The sequence below is a fragment of the Carassius carassius genome, chromosome 10, assembly GCF_963082965.1.
Source record: "Carassius carassius chromosome 10, fCarCar2.1, whole genome shotgun sequence".
In the NCBI taxonomy this organism is placed as follows: Eukaryota; Metazoa; Chordata; class Actinopteri; order Cypriniformes; family Cyprinidae; genus Carassius; species Carassius carassius.
The window spans coordinates 5,440,312-5,466,619 of record NC_081764.1 but is presented as its reverse complement, the minus strand read 5'-3'; the positions used below and the strand labels follow the sequence as shown (position 1 = coordinate 5,466,619).

Genomic DNA, 26,308 nt, shown 5'->3' with positions numbered 1-26,308 from the left:
ATTGACAACTTTTTAAGTTATAAACCTTTAATGAACTGAACAATTTGTCAAAAAGTTGTCATTCATGTTTCAAAGTAATTTTATAATCTTTACCATTATTATATCCTGTAGGCATGTAACCTTTTTTTTCTTGTTTATTTTATCTTGTCTCTTGTTTATGCTTTTGAATCCCTATTATACACGTGTATTATTTGTTGCTCTCTATAAAAAGGGCTTTTACCTTGCTTTAACTGTTCATGTTTAATGCCTAAATTTCCATTATGAATTCCTCTACTCAATAAAAATTGCAAAAAGCCATATTTGGTTATGCATACACTTACAACTAGTGGAATTTTAAAGTTTCTCTGATTTGACGGAAATAGAATTGCCGAGTTTATAAGTTCTAGATTTACTAATCCTCATTGAGTTTTGAATTAAATAACCCCATCCAGATAATTCTCTATCCATGAAAAGTGCCGCTCCTCTGTGGCTCTTACGTAACGCAACGGATCTAGGGAGAGTCAATAAATTGTTTTTCTCGTTATGAAATTTGTTGACCGTTAACTGTGCAGTGTACGCAATAATTGACTCATTTTTATGTTTAAGCTGTTTATGGATTGATTCAGCATTCGACAAGTCAAGTAATTTATATAAACAGTTAAGAAAATGTCAGGGCTCCTTCGTTTAATATTGAATGCGATCATTTACAGGTGTACCCTTGCTTGGTCACCGTTAGACTGCTACTGTCAAGTTTCGATTCCGGGATAGGAGATCATCCCCAAACATAAACTACTGACATATGAACAGCATCAAGATGCCTTCTCTCAAAACATCATACGAAGTAGGGCTTGACTTCCTGGAGTTTCTGGGGCAGAGGATCTCGAAAACAGACAGAAACGAGCTTCGGGATATATACAACTTTGAGTTCAAAAGGTTTGCAACTGTGACTCAGAGTCACCTGCTTAGTGTCTGCTGGCACATCTGTTTTACAAGATTCATTCATCATGTCAAGTTCATTTTGTCTTTGTATCGGAATTTTTGTAACGAAACATTTATATATGATTGTTTTGTTTGTGTGTAACATCATATCACTGTCCTGGTTCAGCATGTATCTTTCTGCATTGATGCAATAGCCTTGTTTTTCCAGGTTGAACTTAGTTGCATGTGATTGTTTGCTTTTCAGGGACGGAAGCAAAGAGCCCACATTTTCCAATGTGATCAGAGCCTTAGTATGTTGCAATAAAGCCACTATAAGGAATGGAAAAGTTATATTTCAGTGGAAACCTAAGGTTAGATCAAACTGTGAATTTAAATGAGCCTTTGTTTTTGTGTCTTTGGTTCATTTCTATAAGTTTTGAGTGTACTCATAAACGTGACAGACTGATTTAAATGTTAAGCAAAGAAAAAAACATCATATAGCTTTTCTTATCTCTCCTCCTCCTCATTATTGTCCTCCTCTGACAGGTGCGTGTGTACTACTGCGATCAGTGGAAGTCCTTCACACAGCAGAGCACCAGTACATCGGCCCCAGCTTCTGACCCGGCGCCCTCTTCCCCTAAACCTGTCCTGACACCGAAGAGAAAGCTCGCTTCAGAAATCCTCAAAAAACTCAAAATGAAACGGTGACCATCAAAGATACAATTCTGCCTGTTTGTGTCCAACTAGGAAAAACAAAATTGCTAAATTAATAATGTGAATCTGATCACATCATTTCGTGTCATGTGTGTCTTTCCTTTAGAGCTCAACTAATCAAAGACAAAGGAGGTGTTGAAATAACCTCTGACCCCAAGGCCACCAAAGGGAAGGTTACGTTCAAAATCAAGGAGCAGGGAAAGCTGTTTGTGGTGAAGTTTCACATCGTAAACCGCAGCGAGAACTGCGTGTACTTCACATACTACACAGCTCTGCACAAGATGCGCTGCTTCACTCTCGTAGATGAGAGGAGAGTGAACCGTGTCTCTCCTCTTCTCCTCTGTCCAGGTGAGAAAATGACTGAGAATCTCATTTAATAGATAGGACAAATGAACTAAGATGCTCACAAAAACGTCAAATTGATGTCTCTCTGCTAGGTGAGAGTTATGTCGTTGAAGTGCATTACAAAGTCCACCACCAAGGACACTTTCCAGCCACCATGTACTTTGAGTTCTGTCCAGAGGCAGATCCTCCAGGTACCGCTAAACCCTTCTGTATAGTCCGGGAACTGGAGGCAGTGGTTCAGTCCGGGCTAGCTGAGACGCTGGGCCCAGAGAGTCCATATAACCCCAAACAGAACAGACGACTCCGACCGGAGAACAGGATTCTGGAAGAAGGGGTACCACCTGAAAGGTTAGATCTGTCTATCTAGATCGATCTATCTACAGTATCTATCTATCATTGATCTATCTAGTTCAGTATTGTTGATTCACGTGTTTCCCGCTGTATTTTTAATAGTTTCATCACACATAATCTGAAGATTATGGTCAAGTTGAATCCATACCAATACCCAGAATACTTAAAAGAGTTGGCCAAACACAAACTGGAGGACTCCAAGCGCCCTTCACCTTCAGTAAAACAGCAACTTCCCAGAGTGAGGCAAGCAAGCATGGACTCTTTTAGAGAAAAATAAAAACTGTTGAACTGATGTCCTGATGTTTAAAGTTAGTCATAAAGCTCTCTCTGAGCGTGCGTTGGTCACAGACGTCTGTATGTTCTCAGGCGAGTGCTGGACACTCAGCTATGCATGAAGAACTACAAGGAACGCTTTCACCTCCTCCTACACCTGGAAGAAATTCAGATGGAGGTGGACATCAAGAAGTATGATCTCTACGGCAAGACCATGACCCTCGACAAATCAAACAAAAAGTTGCTCATTCTCAAAGTGAGTGAAAAGCACAATTATGTAACACCAGATGTGCTCTTATTCGTGCCAGATGTTGCTACAGATATCATGACGTCAGTCACAGTTTTAGGACAGATTTTTCTCTCTCTGTTTTTAACTCAGGTCCCAGGGGTGGCAGAAAACAGACCGTCCGTACTACGAGGAGATAAACTGAACGTTTGTTTGTCAGAGGACAGGAACCAGCCCATCACGGTCTATGAAGGCTATGTCCACAGTGTAGAACTTGATAGAGTTAAACTTGGCTTCTCCAAGAAGTAAGAATATTTCAAACAGTGAGAACATGATACATAGCTTTCATGAATTGTAACGTGTTTTTGTACTAAATACCTAATTTTATAAATACACCACTGCACAAAAGTTTGGGTTGAGTGAGATGTTTATATATATACAGTACAGACCAAAAGTTTGGACACCACTTCTCATTCAAAGAGTTTTCTTTATTTTCATGACTATGAAAACCGTAGATTCACACTGAAGGCATCAAAACTATGAATTAACACATGTGGAATTATATATGGAATATATACATAACAAAAAAGTGTGAAACAACTGAAAATATGTCATATTCTAGGTTCTTCAAAGTAGCCACCTTTTGCTTTGATTACTGCGTTGCACACTCTTGGCATTCTCTTGATGAGCTTCAAGAGGTAGTCACCTGAAATGGTCTTCCAACAGTCTTGAAGGAGTTCCCCGAGAGATGCTTAGCACTTGTTGGCCCTTTTGCCTTCTGTCGGCGGTCCAGCTCACCCCTAAACCATCTCGATTGGGTTCAGGTCCGGTGACTGTGGAGGCCAGGTCATCTGGCACAGCATCCCATCACTCTCCTTCTTGATCAAATAGCCCTTGATGCCTTCAGTGTGACTCTACAATTTTCATAGTCATGAAAATAAAGAAAACTCTTTGAATGAGAAGGTGTGTCCAAACTTTTGGTCTGTACTGTATATTGATCAAAAGTGACATTAAAAACTTTTATAACATTACAAAAGAGTTATATTTCAAATAAATGCTTTCCTTAACATTCTATTAATTAAATAATCATGGTTCGCACAAAAATGTTTAGCAGAACAACTGTTTTCAACATTGATATTAATGAGAAATATTTGTTTTGCGTTCAGTAAATTAGAATGATTTCTGAAGGATCATGTGACACAGAGGAATCAAGTAATGATGCTGAAAATTCAGCTTTGCCATAACAGGAATATATTGATATTTGAATAAATTACATAAAATTAAAAAAAAAAAAATCAGTTGCATGCAGACTTTTTTCCAAAACATATAATTAATTGTTATATTATTTCAAACGAATAGTCTTAATTTAGACTGCATTCTCTAATAACATTAACTAACAATATTGGTTCTGTGTTTGTAGTCTTCTTCAGAAGTTTCTCAGCAATATGAAGTTCAATGTGGAGTTCAACATCAATCGCTTCCCCATAAAGATTCAGCACAGGGCGGTGGAGCTGGCTTGCCAGCACAGACTGGGAGATGTGTTATTCCCCTCTGATAAAGGCACTGGACAAACTGCACTACCACACCTCAGGTCTGCATGCACACACACACACACACACACACACACACACACACAGATGTTGACAGGAACACAAAGATAGTGTAACTTGAACTATATGTTTTCCTGTGTAAAATAATTAGAAAAATAGTGGACTCGAGTTTAGGTCCTCACTCTGTGTGTTTTTATCAAACATTACTGTGTTTGTGCTCCAGCATGTTCAACAAAGATTTAGAGAACAACCCAGAGCAGAAGGCAGCAGTGCAGCACATCCTGTCGGGCACATCTAAACCAGCACCTTACTTGATCTTTGGACCCCCTGGCACAGGCAAAACTGTCACAGTGGTGGAAGCCATAAAGCAGGTAAAGACAATCATAAGGACTACTTCATTCATGTGTTTATTGCTGCCTTAAACAGCCATGTGACACATGACTTTGTGTTTGTTTGTTTGCTGCGTCAGGTGAATAAATCCAAGGCCACAACCCATATCCTAGCCTGCGCTCCCTCAAACAGTGCCTGTGACCTCCTGTGTGAGAGGTTATTAGGATATGTGGACGCCCATCGCCTCTACCGACTCTGTGCCCCTAGCAGAGACCCGCGCACTGTACCACAGAAACTGCTGGTAAGACATATACATGGGGTGTGTCCAGAATGACATACTACCATTTTAATTATATTTTTAAAAATATGTGTTATGGGTCAGAAATGGATGCATGGAATATGCAGATGGTAACACCAGCACACTGCGCAGATAACTCCATCCTAATGCACTTGACATGACCTTTTGTAATAATAATAATAATAAAAATAAATGTAATATTTACATACATAATATAAATAAAAAGTATTATAATTAGTTTTATGTAAATATTCTCACTACATCATTTATCTATCTATATTTGCTCAAATTTAATGAAAAGAATGTGTTTACCTAAATATAATATTAATATTATTTAAATATGAAATATAAAATGTATCATTTTATATATATATATATATATATATATATATATATATATATATATATATATATTTATTCATTCACATTTAATTATTTAAATAGATTTACTATTTTCTTTTTTTTTTCTTTTTTTTCTTACTATTAGTATTTTTTAAATATCTGAAAATTTTGATGTCCTATAAATACACTCATTCAAATGTCTGTTCCCTATAGAAACACAGTAACTGGAATAAGGATCAGAGCAGCTTCCAACTCCCATCTAGAGAAGATCTGATGGACCGCAGTGTTATCGTCGTTACTCTGGTCACCGCTGGAAGGTACAGCAAGATCATTCGTAACAGTAATATAGCACCTGAACCTCGGCCCATTCTGGTTGTGCACGGTACCATAATAGTCCTGTCATATTCTCTGTCAACTTAGTGCTAGCTTGGATGTTCTGCTCTGCTGACTAAAAGGGAATTTCTTTTTGTGTGTTCTTCAGGCTCGTATCAGGAGGTGTGGATAAGGGTCACTTCACACACATTTTCATAGATGAGGCCGGACAAGCCGTGGAGCCTGAGTGTATCATCGGGATCGCGGGTAAATGAGGAAAAGTCTGGAGGGGAGAATGAGAACTTGAATTAGAAGAACAGATTGTTCATTTTTATATTGCACTTTCTCTCTCTGCCCAAGGTTTGCTGGATCCTGTGAAGGGCCAGCTGGTTTTGGCCGGAGATCCCCAGCAGCTGGGCCCCATTCTGAGATCTCCACTGGCACAACTGCACAGACTGGGTACTCAAAGATGTTTCATGACTTCCGTTATATTTGACATTTATTTCTTCTTCTTAAACTCAGCTTTACTTCAGTCCTAAAATATATTTTTAATATTACCTTGGAATATGAAACAGGTCAGTCCCTCCTGGAGAGGCTGATGACACAGAATGCTCTCTATCAGAAGAGCCAGGATGCTCATTCTGGATATGACACCCGCTTCGTCACCAAACTTCTGCGCAACTACAGGTACTGATCTTTTCTCCCATCAGTTTTTGATGTCAAAAGTGTTGATGGATCACTTATCGTCAAGTTCTTCTCATCCCATCCTAGGTCTCATCCCGCCATCCTCAAGATCCCCAACGAGCTCTTCTATGAGAATGAGCTGCAGGTGTTTGCGAACCAGATGGAGCGGGAGGCCTTCTGCTGCTGGGAGCATCTCCCTAAGAAGGTACCAGACCATTGGGCGTTTTCTGTCTGACAAAGTAGCAAAGAAATGTGCTGTTTTTGTAGATAATCGATGTTCAAACAGAATCAGTCTTCCCAAAATATACTAAACAAACTGTAAAATCTAAATCTAGATCTGGTATTTCTACAAAAAAATAAAGGTTCCAAAAGGTGGGGTTTCACAGTGGTGCCATAAAAAACCATTTTTGGATTCCCAAGGAACGGTTTTTTTTTTTTAGTTTGAAGAACATTTTAATAATCTAAAGAACCCTTTTCCATTATTAAGAACCTTGAAAGGTTCCATGGATGTTTTTCATGGAACCATAAGAACCTGTATTTGTAAGAGTGTGGTATGTTTCTGTGATTTATATGTGTGTCAATGTATGCGTCACGGAGGTGACATTCAGGGAGGTGACATTCAGGGAGGTGACAGGAGGAAACTGTTAATGTTGCACAATCTTCTTGTTTCTGTAATGTACAGGGATTTCCTGTCATGTTTCATGGAGTGATGGGGAAAGATGACAGGGAGGCCAACAGTCCTTCATTCTTCAACGTGACTGAGATCGAGGTCATCGTTAGCTACCTCAACAAGCTCATGCAAACGCAGGGCAAGAAGGGCCTGCCAAAACTCAGCGCCAATGACATTGGCATTATCACTCCTTACAGGAAACAGGCAAGCCTTTGTGTTGAAATTAAAATTAAATTAGCTAATAATAAGTCATGAATAGCATTTTATATTTTCAATGTAGATTAAATACTTGAATAGCTGTTTTATCCAAAAATAAAAGGGGAAAAAAACGTGATAAAAACCAAATGATTTTTTTTTTTATTCAAGGTGGAAAAAATTCGGAAAGCTCTGAACACTGTGGCAGAGTTGAACAAATGGAAAGACATCAAGGTTTGCCAGTGATTTTTTATTTATTTATTCATGTCTTTCTCCCAGTATTGACTCTCTTTGAGCTCTGTTATGAGTCATTTGTGCTTTTCATTGTTTGGTTCATGTAGGTGGGGTCAGTGGAAGAGTTTCAGGGTCAAGAGAGAAGAGTCATCATAGTTTCTACCGTCCGTAGTAGCGTCAACTACGTCAAGATGGACCAAGACTTCAACATTGGCTTCCTCTCAAACGAGAAGGTCTATAGTTATATATATGCAGTAAATCAAGTGTATGTGCATATACACTGCTGTTCAAAAGTTTGGGGTTTAGGGCTCATCAAGGATGTATTTATTTGATCAAAAATACAGAAAGCAGTAATATTGTGAAATATTATTACAATTTAAAATAAATGTTTCCTTTTTGAATATATTTTAACATGTAATATATTCCTGTGAAACAAATCGAAATTTTCAGCATCATTACTCCAGTCCTCAGTGTCACGTGATCCTTCAGAAATCATTTTTTAAAATTTCCTACTGTAAATATATCAAAACGTAATTTTTGACTAGTAATATGCATTGCTAAGAATTCATTTGGACAACTTCAAATGCTATTTTCTCAGTATTTAGATTTTTCTGAGATTCCAGATTTTCAAATAGTTGTATCTCAGCCAAATATTGTCCAATCCTTATAAACCATACATCAATGGAAAGCTTGTTTATTCAGCTTTCAGATGCTATATAAATCTACATTTCGAAAAATTGACTCTTAAGACTGGTTTTGTGGTCCATGGTCACATATGATGCTGCTCATTTGCTGCTCAAGAAACATTTCTTTTTATTACTATCAGTGTTGAAAACGCTTGTTCTGCTTTAATATGTTTGTGAAAACTGTGAGACATTTTTGTAAAGTTTATTTGAAGAATATATATAATATTACTGTCACTTTTGATTAATTTAATCCAGAGTTGCTGAATAAACTAATATATTTTGTTAAGCAAAAATCATACTGACCCCAAACTTCTGATCATAAGTTTATGTAGTCTGAACAAGAGCTTATGTGTTGGCATTTGTGGAATCGAACAGTAGTTGTTTTAGCTACAAGAATAAAAGTTAAAAAGTTTATCACATAAGCTCATAATGGGAGCAATAGAGGTCAAAAACTTGTTTCTGACCATCTGTTTGGACTTAGATTAGAGAAATTATGCAATCCTGTAGTAAAGTCCTTCTGTTGCCCACAGAGGTTTAATGTGGCTATGACCAGAGCCAAAGCCTTGCTCATTGTAGTGGGAAACCCAGTCATCCTTAGCAAGGATCCTACTTGGCAGAGGTAAGACTTCATTATGTATGTTCCTCTAAGCTTAACCTGCCACAAACCCACTGGCAACTAAGACACTTACAAAACCATTTTGCAACAAAACCATCTTGAATTTACAAACCATCTGATTGGCGGACAGCATCTTTTATAAAATACCATATTGGAATTTTTTGTTATGCAAAACAATGAGCTAGCTTTACACTGGCCTTATGCCCAAGAGGAAAAATCTCACTGTTTTTCTTACGGTTATATTTAGAAGCACTGCACATAGGTTTTGGACTGTGATTGCTACTTGATTTTGTTTGTTCGGGGATTTGAAAGTGGAACGAGTTCTGTTTAGTTTCAGGAAATGGTTGCAAAGCGTCTCACTGATATTCTGTTCTGAACTGTATGGAGTGTAGGTTTATCAGGTACTGTGAGCTCGAGCAGGGCTACACTGGCTTTGACTACAAGGACGCTGAAGGAGAAGAGGATGTGGTCAGCCGGCTGGCGTCTTTAAAAATCAGTTCTGATGGTATGCAGCGTTATGTAACACTTTCAGATCAGAAGTGTAACTATATTATATGCTCGTATGACTCATTGTGTGTGTATGTGTCTAGATATAGATGAGAGCCCACTACAGCAGCATGTTCATCCAGAGTGGAGATCTGAACAATGAGGACCAGATTTAGAATAATCAAAGGAGACCATCATTTTACATCCAGATTAAATGGGAATTCTATTCATTTTTATCAGTAAAGCAGAACTGACAAACTCCATTTTAATACTGATTTCTGCTAGTTAAACAATGCAGATGAATGATTCAATTCCTAATTCAGCAAAACAGTCCATTGGCATACTACTAAGTTAATACTGGAGAGATGCTAGCAGTTGTGCAACCTGGTGTGGATTAAAGATCACAATCGCATTATCGCTTTCATTAATCAACACTGTATTTTTATTAAAGCTTCATTTCTTTCATTTAAACAGCTACATCACTGAAAATGTAGATTTACTTGTATTTTTTTTGCACTTTACTGTAGTATTTTACTGAAAGTAATTAATTTAAAATGTTTCAAGCAAGTAAAAATGGACATTAAAAACAATCTCCTAGTCATTACAAATTTGTCAATGCAAATTGTCAAAGTTTATATATATATATATATATATATATAAAGTTTATATGTTTATGTGTGTGTGTGTTATGTTTAGATTAGATATTTTATACAATATATGACTGGTTGTTGTTAACTATGGTGTTATTGTTTTTTTAATGTAGTACTTAAATTTAGGCAGAAAAGTCTTGGAAAATATAGCAAAATAACTTATTTCAATAGTAAATGGTCCAGCATTTGTAAGATGTGTTGCTACTCATTGCATGTAATTTCACTCAAAAGGAAAAAGTGCAACTTTTTTGTTTAGAAAAAATAGTTTATTAACATAGGTTGGTACCACCTCATTCAAACATTTACTACTAGTCTCGTTTACAAAGCATTGTTACGGAGCACTCATAAAAATCTAAGATTAATAAATCGTATTTAATACTTCCAGAAAAAAAGGACCATAGAGACCATTTGAACACACCAGATTGATCTCGGAGTCCAAAGAGGAGTTCTGTAAGCCAAGACTGGTCGCTGTAGTAATTAGCTCATGCAGACGATGACTTCACAACGGACATCTGCTTCGAGGATTTCACAAATCAGTACAAGAACATGTTCCTCTTTTATTAGCAGGTAGGGTGTAGTTTGTACTTGTATTGTACAGTCAGTGTTTTAATAATTTTGTTTAATAATAATGTTCCAGGTGGTCAAGAATTATACAGATGGTTCGTTTGTATATAACAATATATATATAAAATGTATGTGTGTGTGTGTGTATACATACACACACACACACACAAAATAAATCCCAAAACTAAATATGTAATAATTACTTGATCTACTACATAAACATTTTCCTCCTAAATCTTATTTTTCTTTCATAATGCAAACTATCCTTTTTTCTTTCAATATTTTTGTGCTTTTTGCTTCAGTTTTTTGTGCTTTTTACCCTCACTTTTTTTTTTTTTTTTTTTTACATTAGCAGACGAGGGAAACTACACTGTGCTAATGAATCCAATGCTCGTTCAAACAGTTAACAAAGGCAGGAAATACGTTGTGGATTTATGTACCTCATATCAGACATCTCATGGCACCAGCAGGGGACACCAGTGGAAGAGACACCACTATCTGGATTCTATGCTGGCGAATAAAAGCTACAGATCTTTTTTCCAGAAGCAAAACTCTGTATAATTTGCTAGTTATTCTCAGAACCCAGATGGCCCGATTTACTGGCATGCAACATTACAACACTGCTCACGACAAAACATGTGCATGCACACAAACATTTATCTCAACCCATACGCATTAAAGAACGATAACTAAAGGCACTCAGTTCTATGGGAAAAGGAAAGGCACTCAAGACCTCTTCTAACTAAAATACATTTGCTAGCAATTGGTTTGTGTATTTATTTGACGTTTTGCAGTGCTAAAAACTTAGTAAGTGATTACAACTAAAACATATGTAATGTTTGCATTAACAATACTCAAGCATGTGTCCTTTAAATTGGCTAATGTAAGGAAAATACATGCGACCGCATGAGCTCAGCCCAGATATTCGAGGCAGGTTCAACCAGTTTAGTATCTATAGAGCTCCATGTGCACACGTACATTTCTGCATGTGTGGAGGACAAATAGGTAAACACAAATAAAATACAATACATTCCTAATTGGCAGTTTGTTTTAGACGTGACAGCCTTCAAATGACATGTAATTACTATTTATTTGGGGATCGAAAGATATAAACAATATAATATTACTGGAGATTCTTGGAATACATTTAAAAACAGTTACTTCAAAAAAAAAAAAGTAATAAGTGTGTAAAGTCACAGAGCTCAGAACTAGCACTTTACTGGAGTACATTCAAATTATGGAGGGAATGGTGATGAAGGCACTGATTCTATCAAATTCTGTGCTATTAAGATATTTCTACACGGTTATATTAATTTAGATTACAAAAATATGAAAACCAGACTCAGTTGTAATGGTTGATTGTTAAATGTGCAAAAATACAATACTGTTACGACTGATGTCATCCGTACAGTACAAACTGAAGAAAAACGGTGTATTCTGAAACACATTGGGCCATAAAGGAAAACTAAATCAAAACATTTGATATAATATACTGATCTAACCTGCCTTTCTACCCAGCCTGTCAAATGAATGCATATTTTATTCACATTCCTCCATTTTCCGCCTGTTGGTTTACATGAAATGTGATATACAGTCCAGTGTATTTGTTGTTGTTTGGTCAAAAACTTTTTTATTTTTTTATTTATTATTATTTTTATTTTTTTTGGAGTTTGGTAATTCATGGTCATTATAGAGATTATTCTGGAAAAGACTGGGAAGTTCTCTCACAACAGCAAGCACAAGCTCCTTTTCCTCTTGCGGACTTGCAGCGCCGCCCTGGTGGCCATCTCAAATACTTCCCTCACACCCTCCTTAGTCTTGGCTGAGCATTCCAGGTAGCCGAAGGCGCTAATGCGATTGGCCATGTCCCTGCCCTCCTCCAGTTTAACCGGCTCCTGCAAAACAGATGAGACGGATTCATCACATGCAAGAAGATTTCAAATCGAATTACTGTTTAAACTTTGTGAATGATGGACGTCAGAATCACACAGCACTGTCTGCAGCTAGAGGCTTATTTATGACATACAATGTCAATTTTGCTCACTAAATGGATCAATATAATGGAGGCCATCTGCCCAGATTACGAACACTATCGCTGACACATCATTTTGGGGCCAAGGCATGACAGCATCAGTCACTGATTATTAGAGGTCGGACTGATTGTATGAGGAGTTTGACAAATGATGATGATCAGGCCAATGCTAGCTGCTAAGAGCTTTTAGATGAGCCTCCCCATAGTGGCGGTGTAGCTGGCCTCGGGAACACACCTGCTTCATCTTAGTCAGCTCTCTCCGTGTGTGCTCATCATTCCGCAGATCCTTCTTATTGCCAACGAGGATTATGGGTACGTTTGGGCAGAAGTGCTTCACCTCCGGTGTCCACTTTTCTGGGATATTCTCTGAGAGATCACACACACACACATTAAAGATTAATTTCATTCAAATGAAGAAAAAAAAAAAAAAAAAAAAAAAAAAAAAACACACACACATTGGAAATGCTATAAACACACACACACACACACACACACAACAAAAAAATAATATACATAAAATGTACATTAAATAATAAAAAAGTAACATAAAAGGGTGTTTCCAAACTTTTAAATATACATGACGAAAAGAAATAAAATCTATATAAAACACACATCGTATCATAACATTAATTGAATAATTGATATAAAATGTCCATGAATTAATTAAAAAAAAATCTATGTAATAATATGAGAGCGTTTCCAAACCTTTAAATATACAAGAATAAAATAATAATATACACACACAAATACATATTTATGCATTTTTTTTAATATATATATATATATATATATATATATATATATATATATATATATATATAATGAGAGAGAGAGAGAGAGAGAGAGAGAGAGAGAGAGAGAGAGAGAGAAATATAAAATGCATAAATATGTGTGTGTATATATATATATACACATATATAACACACACAAACACTCCAAAACTTCCATATGAGCATGAATATATATATATATATATATGTGTGTATATGTATATATATATATATATATATATATATATATGCGTGTATACATACATATACACACATATATATACACACACATATATACATATACACACATATATACATATACACACATATATACACATATACATATATATACATATACACACATATATATATACATATACACACATATATATACACATATACACACACAAGTATGTGTATGTGTGTGTGTGTAATATAACAAATAGGATCCAATAAAAATAAGTAAGTGTTTCAAAACGTTCAAACTGTAGGTACTGTAATTTGGTAACAAAATATGGTTACAAAAATGTGAAAAGGTTAAATACTACTTATATTTGGTCTTATAAAACTTTGTTTTATAATGTGAATGTGACCTAAATAAAGTATAAGTGAAATAAGGGATTTGTCCCAACAAATCCAATCCTATTATTCACAAGTAATTCCTGTTTAGAGTCTTGGAAGAATAATGGTGGTTCCATTCCAACACTCATTTCACTGCTGCATGAATTATATGACTGATTTTTTTCATGAACAAATAATCTCAGAACTGTCTGCGATAACTTTTACACCCATGCCAGTAAGAGTCTTATTAATTCAAGCTTCTCGACACCAACTGTAACAGAGAAGAGAACCAGGATGTTCCTTCGGGAAGCTGGCGGAGATAAATGACAATGATGTCATGGACACAAGAGTTGATGCACCTCGACTCTTAGACAAAACACAGGAACTTCCTGCATACAGTGATGACTCAGTGAATCATTTTTTTTTTTCAGTAAGAAAGACCTTGACCTAAATAAGGATGAGCCAAAATTCCAATGATTTTGGAAAATCTGTTACCTAAACTGTCGGGACTGTCAATTGAGAAACACATGAGGATGACATCTGTGTCTGGGTAAGACAGAGGCCTCAGACGATCGTAGTCTTCCTGTCCTGCTGTGTCCCACAATGCCAGCTCCACCTGTGGATCAAAATTGTGTTATGTTGTTTTACTTTGTAATTAAAAAAAAATATTTAAGTAAAATATTTAAATAAGCAAGTACATTTTTTATATTTATATTTCAAATGTTAACATTATTTTAAAACCAATCTTTTAGAATAAATTATTAAATTAATGCATTTAGCAGACACTTTTATCCAAAGCGACTTAAAGTGCATTCAGGCTAACATTTTTTTCTAACATGCATTCCCTGGAAATCAAACCCACAACCTCTTGCACTGCAGACACAATGCTCTACCACTGAGCCACTTTTTAAATTATTAAATAATTAATCATTAATAATAATCATAACGCAGTCATTTTTTAGTGTATGAAATGCATTTATAATTTGTATTTTTTTTTTCAATACAATAACAGGTCTAGAGGGTGGAAACAGTGTCATGTCAAAAGCGTTATAAATAATGTAAAGTAAAAAAAAATATATGGAGAATGGAAATTTCTAAGTACTCTTAACCGGTCATAAAAAAACCTTGATCCACTTTCAACATCATATCAATGTTGATAATCTTAAAAAAACAAAACATTTATAAGCCATTAGTGATATGGTCTCAGACGTACTGTAGATTCTTGCTGTAAATGCAAATTAACTTTAAGGTATCAAACCTTTGCATATGTCACTCCTCCCTTACATAATCTGTACAGCAAGGATCGGCTTATCCAATCACAAGCCTAATGAATTGAATTAGTCAAACGGATAGTTAGAGGGAATCAAACTACATCCCTTCTGTTCTCCTGTAGGACTGAAGCTTAGCGATGAGGCTCCACAGCGCCGCTGAGTCATACGCAGAGCCTGATGCCATATCGTTACACAACCTTCCCTCAATTCACTCAGAGACCAGACGGTGCACTGATCTGAAGCTGTTCTACAGTATAAGAATCTCTTCAGGTGAGGAATAACAAGCCCATAATGCTTTGGATGGCTCATAGTTTTTCATATTCATATCTTTTGTAGACTTGTTTGGAGAAAGATTATGAAATCAGATGTCTTTTTTCCCCAAAGGATGGAAAGATATATGCTCAATTGGCAATGGGAAGCTTCTATATTTTGACAAACCAAGCAGCGAAACACTGCTGAGAGGGTAAGGGGTTTCAGAAGAGATGCCATCCTGCTCCTTCAACATTTCCTGCGCTGGGGACACAGAATGAGCCCACCTTCACCAAAAAACCCTCTTCTATCACAGGAAATGAAGTGGTCTGTTTATCATACTATATAGGGTTGGTGAGTCACAGCGAAAGGGGGCGGGTCCAGTCAGGAAACCAGAAAGAACAGCCATTTCCTGTTTTGCCAAGTCCTCTTTAGATTTCAGAGTGGTCAGGGGTGCAAAATATATGGGCTAAGTTTTATAATTAAAATAATTATATAAAATATTTGTGTTATATATATATATATATATATATATATATATACACACACACACACACACACACACCTCATTTTAGTTTTAGTAATTTTAGCACTTCAACTTATTTTATTTCATTTAATACTTAGTTTTATTGCAATAATTTTTATAGTTTCAATTCACAATGACAACACTGTTCCAAAACGAAGCCTTTTAAATTAGTAATTTTTTTTTTCTATATCTAATTTCTGTTTATTTTCTTGGTTTTATAATTTTCTGTACATTTCAGCTTTAGTTCAATTCGGAAAATAGTTTTTAATAATTTTAGTTCATAATAAAAACGCCGTTCCAAAACAATGAGTATTATTTTACACTTACTGGCTTGATTGTTTGAATACACATCTGGATAATGTATCTATACAGGATATACGGTCATCAGACTAAAATAACAATGTTCACAGATTCTTCACTGGTTTAGAATAAACACGATAGGGTAAAACTGAAGAAGAAAAAAAATAAAAATAAATAATGGCACGTTGTGGTTTACTCTCAGCTTGGGTTTCACAATCAGAGATTTTCAAAAGCAACCCAAATATCAAGGACTGGAAATACTGTTAAGACGAGCTGTATAGAACAGGCAGTGGGGGTTTGGAGGTGGCCAAGAATCAATACCAACCTGTTCGCTGTCGACTTCGATGTCTGCAATGTAGTTCTCGAACACAGTAGGCACGTAGACTTCTGGAAACTGGTCTTTGCTGAACACTATGAGGAGACAGGTCTTCCCACACGCTCCATCTCCCACGATCACCAGCTTTTTCCTGATAGCTGCCATACCTGGGAGGAAAAAAGATGATTTGCTTTAACAACAAATTATCAAAAGACTCTTTAATTCTTCTTAAAAAAAAATCCTTATTTTAAAAGTAAGAGTTCAGTGTGAAATGCAAACATGTTATAAAGTAAGTGGGTTTTAGTCCAAAAAAGGCTGTCTTTGTGAAAAAAAATATTTCTTTTGCATCAGTCATCACTCATGAAAGATGATCAAGAAATGTCCATCTGTTAGTCACATCAAGCTATCCTATATATTCAGAAGTCATTTGTATCACTTTTAGGATACTTTTATGGTCTTTTCCTTGGAACAGCTTCCTAGATCCACTTTCATTATTTATAAGAGTGGCTCTTGATTGGTCCTCCAAAACAATACAAAACTACTTGTCTTGCCTTTTTTAAATTGTAGCCCAATGTTTTCTTTAGCATTCAGCCATGTGTCGTCTACCATAATAGAAAACAGACCTGAAGGCACATGCAAGCCGCTGAATCAAAAGCAGATGTGCATGTAAACATGATATGAACATCTGTTTAACATGAACCTGATAAAACTCACCATGCGGACACAATCGTCATGGGCATCAAAATGCACACAAGGCTTCTGAACCCAACCAGACTTATCAACCTACACGTGACGGCTATGAAAATGTCACCTCTTTCAAACAACCATCTTTTATTTGAATTGCATACAGCCTTCTTACAGTTCGATTTCAACCTCGTAGCATGTTGCATTTTATTTACTCCGCAAAGCCAATTTTAGTCACATAGCCTATGCCATTTGCGAGTGTTAATTTTGGACTCTGGTTACACAATTCAAATCAATTTGCAAAATATACTGCAAGTTGTGAGTTTGGCGGAAGAGAAAAGCATTCACTCAATCAACCTAGCGAGATCTCTCAGGAGCACATTTTATCACATTGATCGCCAACATCAATTTCCACGCTTGCATTTAGGAGCTAGTGGTAGTGTGATAATTCTGAGGAAGTGAGAGGTTGTGCTCGGGTCTTTATGTGGGTGGTGAGGGAGATTCGTCCCGCATCCATGATGAATGTGTGCCAGTAAGAAAGCACAGCTGTGTATGTTTACAAGACCACTTATCAACAGGCCTCCATCAGATTGTGCTTCCTTGGAGCAGAAAGAACTTTATTTTTAGTACGGTCTGGGTTTCCGTCTCTCTCACATGAAGCTTCATCCACCAACAGGAAATGAAGAGGTTTAGCTCCTTGTAAAAGAGAGGGATCACAGGGAAGGCTTCAGAAATAAATGGAGAAACGAACATTGTTCAAAGTTGCAGTTTCCACAACAGGCTAAATCGTGCGAGTTTGTTGCTTTTGTCAATAAGAGTAATTTACTGAAGAAAAGCAAAGTTCAATAAAATAATTTTTATTGATAATTTCTGAAACAATTCTGATGGTGGTATACACTGGGGGAAAAAGGATGCAACTCAACTTAAAAGGGATAAAAAAAAATGTATATATGTAAGCAAAATGACGCTCACATGCTCTGATAATAATAGCTTTGTAGGGCTATACATTATCTGGATAATTGGTCCCCAAAAACAAAAAAAAGATTGTTGCATAAAACTGAATAAACATAAAATATTGATATTTAATAATATATTTTCTGTCCAATTTTATTGTATTACTTTAAAAAAAGGCAATAAAATAATCACAATTGTATTGAAAGTATCTATTAGTAATTATTACAAAGCAATTTTGGTTTCAATTTCCAGCCATCTACATCCAGAATTTTCAGTTTCGGCCCAGAATTTGCATTTCGGTACATCCCTAATATACATTTTATATTTCAATATATAACATATACAAAGTTGTATAAAAAAAGTCTACAAATATAAATATAAATGTGTGTGTCTTTTTATTTATATATATATATATATATATATAAATAAAAAGACACACACACACACACGCGTATATACACACTCAGAAATCTAAAAAAAAAAAAAAAAAGGAAATTAATGAAACATTCTGTGCATGTTCAAAATTGTATTCGTCATATTTAATTATCACATTAATTATCACATTATTAACATTTATAACTTTTCTCTTTCTGTCAAGAGGGTTTCATTATTTTAACTGTTACACAACACTGCTTGTCACACAGACCTGTTTGATCAGAGAATTCCCTTTTTAATATTATTTCTGCAATACCAAAAGAAAAACTTAGCATTGATGATCAGGGAGCACTTTAATTCGAAAGACAGACAATAAGAAGTATGCAGCTGATCAAGAAGACTTCCTCATAGCATTGTATATCGCTTACGTAGCAGGGTCTGAAATGTGTGGAATTCCCTGCTCTTTTCGGTCTTCCAGTAAACAGGCCTTTAACTTGTGATTCATGTGTTTAAAAACAACTGAACAAATGACTCATCTGAAAAATACCTTGACAATTATTGAAAAAAGATAAGTACACAAATACAGGCAAGCAGGTAATTCAGGTTACAGAAGCAAACTGAAGGAACTTTAAACACATTGAGCTTTATTATTATTAAAGACTCTTTTCATTGCAGAGTAAGACAGAAACTCACATCCTGGTTACATAGGTTTCCTGTGACACATCTGGACAGGTCTCTTAAACAAACATCACAACAGTTGAGGATGGGAGGACTGCCCAAACGATCTCAAACACATTGATTTTGCGGTTCATCCTGCATGGTAACTTGCAATATAATATATTATTGCAGTTAACCGACAGCTAATATAGTTTCCTGATGGCCTAAAGTAAGGTTATAAGGTTACCAACCAGAGCGAAGTGATCACATACAAACTCCAACACTTGAAATGTCTCCAAAAAAAAAAAAAAAAAAAAAGAGTTTGTAGAAGCTTACTGAACAAGGTGCAAAACTGAAGTGTGAATGGATAAAACTGAAGTACTTGCCAGTTGGCTAACAACTTCAGGAACATTTCTTAGTTTAAGTTGAACTGTAAGAATGACAATTTGACTCAATTTGAATTGGTGATGTAAAATGACTAGACTAAAATCAACAAAATCTCCTCAAGAAAGGATTCGGTCACAACTAACATTAAAAATGGCATAAAACCAGCAAAACAATGATATGATGAATAAATGAAATCATGTTTTTTTATGACACGAGGGACAGATTCAGACTAATTTTATGGCCTATATATGATGCTGCAAGTAACAACCAGCTTATGAACACCTAATCAATGCTCAAGATAATAAACTGAAGAGATCTGGTTTAGGTAAACACTAATAACTTTTGTCCTGGTTTGCCATCCTTGTGTGCATCAGAGTGTAGAAGAACCTCTCTCCTAATTTACTGCCAGGTTTTCACATGTAATCCAACTAGGGCTGTAGCTATCGAATATTTTAGTAATCGAGTATTCTACCAAAAATTCCATCGATTAATCGGATAAAATGTGTTTTTGCTTAATTAAAGTGCAATATTAATTATGCAAGAGAAAATAAGACTCCTCTTAAAATTAACAATTAAGTTTCGTTTATAGTTCTTTAAGCAACTTAATAATAATTGGTTCATAAACATTATTTTAAATGTTGTTTTTTCACAGTCATGTAATGACTTGTAATGCTTTGAATAAACGTGCAGTAATATTTTGCTCAATGCACAATCTTGAGGCCTCAGAAGAGAGGCAAAAAGCTTTTCTTCACCCTAACTGAAATTATGCATTTTAAATTCTGATTTAAAAATTTAAATTTTGATCATATTTAAGTAAAAAATTTGAATTTAGTTTTTCAGCTATTTTGACAGCCCTAGGCGATTCTAGCCCGAATCTGTATGAGACTGAATACCGGCTGAATTCACATTTCCGTTGTAAAAAGAGAAACATTGTGCAGAAGTATTATTTGCTGTTGTGCGTGTGTCCTGGCTCACTAAAGGGTGCCCAAGTTGCAGTTGCTCTGTGACGCCGGTAAAAAAAAGAAAAAAGAAAATAAAAAAACCTGGACGCGCTCAGAGAAAAGGTCGTTAAAATCAATTTCCTATTTTCATTTTCGAAACTTGTGTTGGTTGATTCGTGCTTGATTCGTGCAATAAATTTTCGAACATAAAGTGACAGTCAACACGGTCACAGATTTAGACTAGATAGGAGAAGGGATGGGAAAAGATCCGGGCACAGTTTTTCCTGAACTTCGTGTCAAGTTAAAGCGGTGTCGAGCTGTTTTAATGATTTTTTTTGTATTATGGTGCCCGAACCCGTATGACTTTGAACAGAGACCGGGAACATTTTGTTTACTGCAGCCGCAGTCATAGAATAGAATAGAAGAATACCAAGCGCGAACCGTTGACTCTGAGAATGAATGAGAGTATGAGATGAAGCGAACACACAGGCCATAGTGTGACATCCGTTAACCAATAGTGTAAACATAGATGACGTCACAGGTTTTTTTTTTTTTTTTTTTTTATTAAAGAAGATAGCCTTCGTTTGTATGTAGGCCAAGGCAATTTATATATTCACAATACTTACTTAAATATAATTAATAGTATTTTATTGCTTTTGTATTAGTTGTTTGAAGAGTAAAAATAAATTGGTCGGTCTTAACGCAAATTTACAATCGGCATGTCGGTCGGACTAAAAGCAAAAAAAAAAAAAAAAAAACTGAGTCGGTGCTACATTGACAGGGTCGGTCGGGTTACGGCAAATAAGAATATTTTTAACGATGGCCTGAATTAAGTGCATTTAAGTGCCATTCAGTTGTGGTTTTAAATAAAGCATTTTCTTAGATGAACATTAAACACATAAAACATTAATTTAATTTCTCTTTTAATTATTGAAAATTAACTTAACTTTTGGGTAAACAAAGGGGATTTACTATTAAAAATAAAACATGGAAGAAATGTTGTGTGATTAAACCTTAAAAAAAAATAAGGTTTCATTTTTTTTTTATTAGTAGGCTATGTACATTCTGCTGAACAATAGTCTTTAACCAGACTTTTATTTTGACGGGTTGGCGTACCTTTACAGTTCTGTGTATGTGATGTGACACTAGTTTTACTCAAATCAAACGGTCAAATGCTCATGAAGTGACTGTCAGAGCAGTTCTGGAGATGTTGTTCATGTGTCCACGTCCTTATTTAGTGAAACAACAGACGCTGAAATCACCGCGAGCGTCACGCGCGCTTCAGTGTCTGTAATAAAGGAAGTCGCGCTTCTGCTCCATTCATTAACAGAGACACACAGAACATGTAGTATTCATATTTAAACAGACTGTTCCGGCTTAATATTTACATATATTTGTCCATAACGTGATTTGATATAAGTGCAATGACCTATTTTTTAGGGCTGCAACTAACGATTATTTTGATAATCGATTAATCTGTCGATTATTTTTACGATTAATCGATTAATCGGTTTATGTACTTATATTTTAGTTTTTCCCATTTTTTCCCCAAGTAAATTATTAATAAATGGTCTTTATCATTCAGCATAGATTTAAGAGATTTTAACCATTTTGCACTGTCATATCCTCATCAAAAATATACCTGGAGTTGTTTTATTGTGTTAGTAATCCTTTGTCGAACTCTTCTGCAATCAGAACACTGACCCATACTCTAGCAAATTTCACAAGGAGATTTCAAATAATGTTTTCACCATGGCAGTCCTTAGAGCTCCTAAAGTAGTTTAACATCCCAAACAAAGATTATTAAGAAATCTTTCAGAACATATTTTCACGAAGAATAAGGATAAAACAATAAAATTGCAGTGCATTGTATTTTATTATATACTGGGAAAAAGCTTTATAGCTTTTGCTGTGAAATTGTAAACAATCCTTCAAAAAAAGTGCCAATGGCATGAAACCTGAATGGAACTCACAATTTAAAGTAAAATCCATCAGAAGGTTGTCCAGAAAAAAAAATAGGACACACACAAAAAACCTGCTGTGTGAAAAAGAGCAGTGAATACTTAGGAAAAAAAGTGCATTTCAAATATCTACATTTACCTCTCTCATTCAGTCATAATTAGGCTGCACGACTGAATTTTGAACTGGTAAACGACAAACTGATCACAGAACATGCTTTTACGACTAAACATTTGCAAACAACATTGTACTGGAGAATCTGCACAAATGAAAGTCTTAGGGGCCGTTCACAAATCGCGCCTAAAAACGCGTGGAAAACGCTAGGCGCACAGCTTTCTCCTTCTTTCCAAAGCGCTCGCGCAGAAGCGCCCCTGAGGCGTCTGCCTTTGCTAAGCAACCATGACGTGCTCTCTCCTTGAAGACGCGGAAATTTCAGCAAAGGATAAATGGATTTGCAGCTCAAAAAATTGCTTGCAGTAGCTCTGCTACTAAATTTATTTCAAAATGGAAATCCATATACAACTATGATCAGCTGTTCCTTTCATCTTGACTGAGCTTTTAACGTTGTTACGGGAAAGGATGAAGCTGATTGGTTAGTTCTTGTCACATGACCCGCGGTGCGGTTGCTGCATTCTGAAAAGTTGAAATGTTTTTAACTCGATGCGGTGCGGTGTTGGAAATAACGAACTTGAGCGTGCAAAAGACGCGATATGTGAACGTCCCCTTAAACAGTGCAGTAGTGCAGAGTTTACAGGTTACTCTTCTTTTTTAAAGGCTCAATGTAAAGTACTCCCACATCACGCTGAATGCTGCAGACATAGACATCAGAGACGCTGTTCGGGAAGCTGCCACACTTTGGTCACCGCAGATTTGAAATATGCACGAAATGAGCCGCTTACGGCAAATAAAAGTTATTTAGCAACGAATCGATGACTAAATTAGTTGACAACTATTTTAATAATCGATTTTAATCGATTAAATCGATTCGTTGTTTCAGCTCTACTATTTTTGATTAATTCAAAATTTGGCAAATTCCGTGCCATTCCGCATTAAACTGTAAATTCCGTTTTTATGACTGGGTTCCGCGATTCCGTCCGCGTTTTCTGCATCGCGGAAATCATAGGGCCTTAGTTGTGGTATGCCAGCTCTATCTTGCAATGGACACATGCCACGACGTACTCTTTACGTTTGCCAGCGCTCTCAAATCAAAACACTGCTGACTCCTTGCAGTATGCGATTTCGGACGCAGCGCTTGTGTCTCCTTCCGCTTTGTGGGAGACGTAAACGCGTTGTGTCACATTAAAAAAATCATTGCGAAAGAACCTGACGTGAGATTTTAAATAAATTAAAAGAGGCTTCCAGGCAGAGGAATTAGTTTTTTGTAATCGAGTTATTTGAGGAATCGTTTCAGCCCTAAATCCAACTATATTTTGATTAATTTTGGGACTGTTTGAGTCTCAGAAGGCTACTGTGGGATTTGGACTAACTATAGTGTCTTATTTCAGAAAGTTTTGACAGTGTGTCCTCTGACTCAAAGACACCACAGTGTCACTCAAAAATAAAATGCCTTTGGGGTTGCAGACCTGAAGAAACATATCTGCTCCAGGAAAATATCTACATAGTGTGGCAAAGTTCACCAGATGGCAGGTTGACAAAGGCAGCCACAGGCTTAATGCAACAGGAAGCACGCTGAGGATTCTGGGAGCAGTTTGTAACGCTGGTCTGATGCAAGACAGGGAGGCATTTTCAGCAAACCAAACTAACAAAACTATTACATGAGCAGGCTTTATCAAAGTTTTGATGTTTGGCATTAAACATCAACATGAGTTTTACTATCAAACGTTTGTTTTTTATTGCATATATATTAATCTCAGTCATTGAGTCTTCAGCAGCATGATGCATTGTCTTGACACCAACTTTGTCTCCCTTACAATATAAAATGCATTAAATAAACAGAAAAACAATGAACAAGGAGAAGGTGTAAAACAACATTTAAAAAGCTTTGGATTTAAGCAGCACTTCATTTCTCGACAAGCCTTGTTTACATCCTTTTAATTTCACATGTGGCAGACTTTATGTCGTTCATATCTGTCATTTGGCCTCCACATCTCTAAAAGTATTTTAAACAACATTTAAACTAAGACCTGTTCAGTTTAGTTGTAGTCATAAAACCTGGATGAGAATTAAGCATTTTTAAGCCATGTGTTTCCAGTTTTTGAAAAGGCATTCTTCAGTGTATTTCTAATTTTACATTTTTGATAATTTGTCCTACAAAATGAATCACAAAAAGTCGAACCATAAACATACATTTTAAAGCAGTCCAATTTATTATTCAAGTTGCTAACAATTTAAAGCCTGTAAAACAATAATGTTGGTTTACATGCTTATTTTATATATCAACTTGTTAGCTACTTAAGTTTAATTTAATTGGGTCCAAAACATATTCTGTATGTTATTGTAGTCCCTAGGTATGCAAGCTCGATTTTATACATAAAAAATAAAATAAATCGTTAAAAATGATGACCAGTTACAGAATCTAAAAATTAAAAATCGAAACTTCAAACAAAAAGTCCTGCTGTTGAAACAAGAGTTTATACCCATGTTAACCATTATAAATATATTTTTATTCATAAAGTGACATTATAACCTTCTCTATCTAATTAAAGAACTTCCATGAATTTTCCTGCAGTGATGACTGAATAAGGATTATTAAAAAAATAAATAGAGCAGAGTAAAAAGGCTTTTATAGTCAAAGATTGGTTTTTCCATATTCTTTTACAATTTTCTTGAGAAATCTCCCAGGCATGAATAAAAAAATCATCACACTTCTGCCTTTCCCTGACATTTCTAGGTTTTCCAGGACCATGGGAACACGTTCTATCTTGATGCAGACAAGTGTTTCTTTATAACATCCAAAATACCGAGATCTGTGTTTGAAATTTCGCTCAAGGCTATCTGAACTCAAGGCCATGAGTGTAAAATGGCCTACTACAACACATCGAGGATTAAAGATCAGGCCTTTCTTAAGTCTTCTCCAAGCATTTGGTTGCCTTTGGCCTAAGACACATTTTAAGAAGGCAGTACTATGTCAGACGATGTCGTCTTGACAGACGGCTGCGTTCAGGGGAAAAGTTTTGAAGACAACTGAAGCGCTGTCGACTGCAACGCCCTAGAATGACTGAAGGAAACGGATTTACTCACGACTCGAAACGGCACTCCGAACAGCGAGCGAGCAGTTTATTAGTTAGCAGTATTTCGAAGAACAGCCGAAACTGTTTTGCTTAAATGTTCATACCACTAGAACTCTCTACAGAACTGTAAATGTGGCAACGCTGCCTAGTCGGTATAAACTGTCAACTTGACATAATTCCCACAATAACGCGAGACATTAACGTCAACGAGCTCGTTTGAGGACTATCGCGGTTCCCAGCCGCCACCTACTTTTCCCAAACCAATTTGTTTTCTACCAACATTCCAAAAGTGCGAAATGTCAAAATAAAATGTCATGTATTCATATGGAAAGTTAAATACCTTGTTTCCTCGCGGGGTTCCAATTCCCTGTCGACCGCGTGTCTAAATTGGAGAAATTTCACGCGATTATTGGTAAGAGACGAAGCTCGACTCACAGTAGACCCGCCCGCAGCAGAGAAGGGAATCACACTCGAGCGCCGCGCGGCTGCTGAATATAGACTCTGCTGGAGGAGTATGGGGTGTGGTTTATGCATTTGATTTGCAAACTAAGCAATCATCGTGTCGATCGTCGCGTACCTTGCCGTGACCAAAGACGTGTGATAAGAAGCGCGACACTTTCGTCGCCCCCCTTGTCGCGTGAGAAGCTACGTGACGTCATGCGCCTTGTCGTTTTTAATATCTTTTTTTTTCATTTGTGTGTGTGATTTTGTC

The 26,308-nt window shown here is 36.2% G+C and overlaps 2 protein-coding genes across 2 annotated transcripts; one reads left to right on the top strand and one right to left on the bottom strand.

Annotated features, from left to right (window-relative positions):
- Positions 1 to 710: 710 nt before the first annotated feature.
- On the top strand, positions 711 to 9,800 carry LOC132151604 (putative helicase mov-10-B.1). The gene is made up of 22 exons (XM_059559819.1): positions 711 to 912; positions 1,163 to 1,268; positions 1,444 to 1,601; positions 1,718 to 1,959; positions 2,049 to 2,304; positions 2,410 to 2,550; positions 2,674 to 2,836; positions 2,960 to 3,111; positions 4,227 to 4,397; positions 4,580 to 4,727; positions 4,826 to 4,987; positions 5,540 to 5,643; positions 5,808 to 5,905; positions 5,999 to 6,097; positions 6,214 to 6,325; positions 6,410 to 6,527; positions 7,005 to 7,196; positions 7,359 to 7,421; positions 7,529 to 7,654; positions 8,638 to 8,726; positions 9,116 to 9,228; positions 9,314 to 9,800. Exons 1-22 carry the CDS (start codon positions 779 to 781, stop codon positions 9,370 to 9,372), a joined length of 3,006 nt encoding a protein of 1,001 aa, XP_059415802.1. The 5' UTR covers positions 711 to 778; the 3' UTR covers positions 9,373 to 9,800.
- Positions 9,801 to 10,103: 303 nt separating this feature from the next.
- On the bottom strand, positions 10,104 to 26,089 carry LOC132151603 (rho-related GTP-binding protein RhoA-D-like). Its single transcript, XM_059559818.1, has 5 exons — positions 25,937 to 26,089; positions 16,458 to 16,615; positions 14,282 to 14,402; positions 12,691 to 12,821; positions 10,104 to 12,318 (listed from the first exon to the last, which is right to left on the bottom strand). The coding sequence occupies exons 2-5, from the start codon at positions 16,611 to 16,613 to the stop codon at positions 12,148 to 12,150; spliced, it is 579 nt and encodes a 192-aa protein (XP_059415801.1). The 5' UTR covers positions 16,614 to 16,615; positions 25,937 to 26,089; the 3' UTR covers positions 10,104 to 12,147.
- Positions 26,090 to 26,308: the final 219 nt, after the last annotated feature.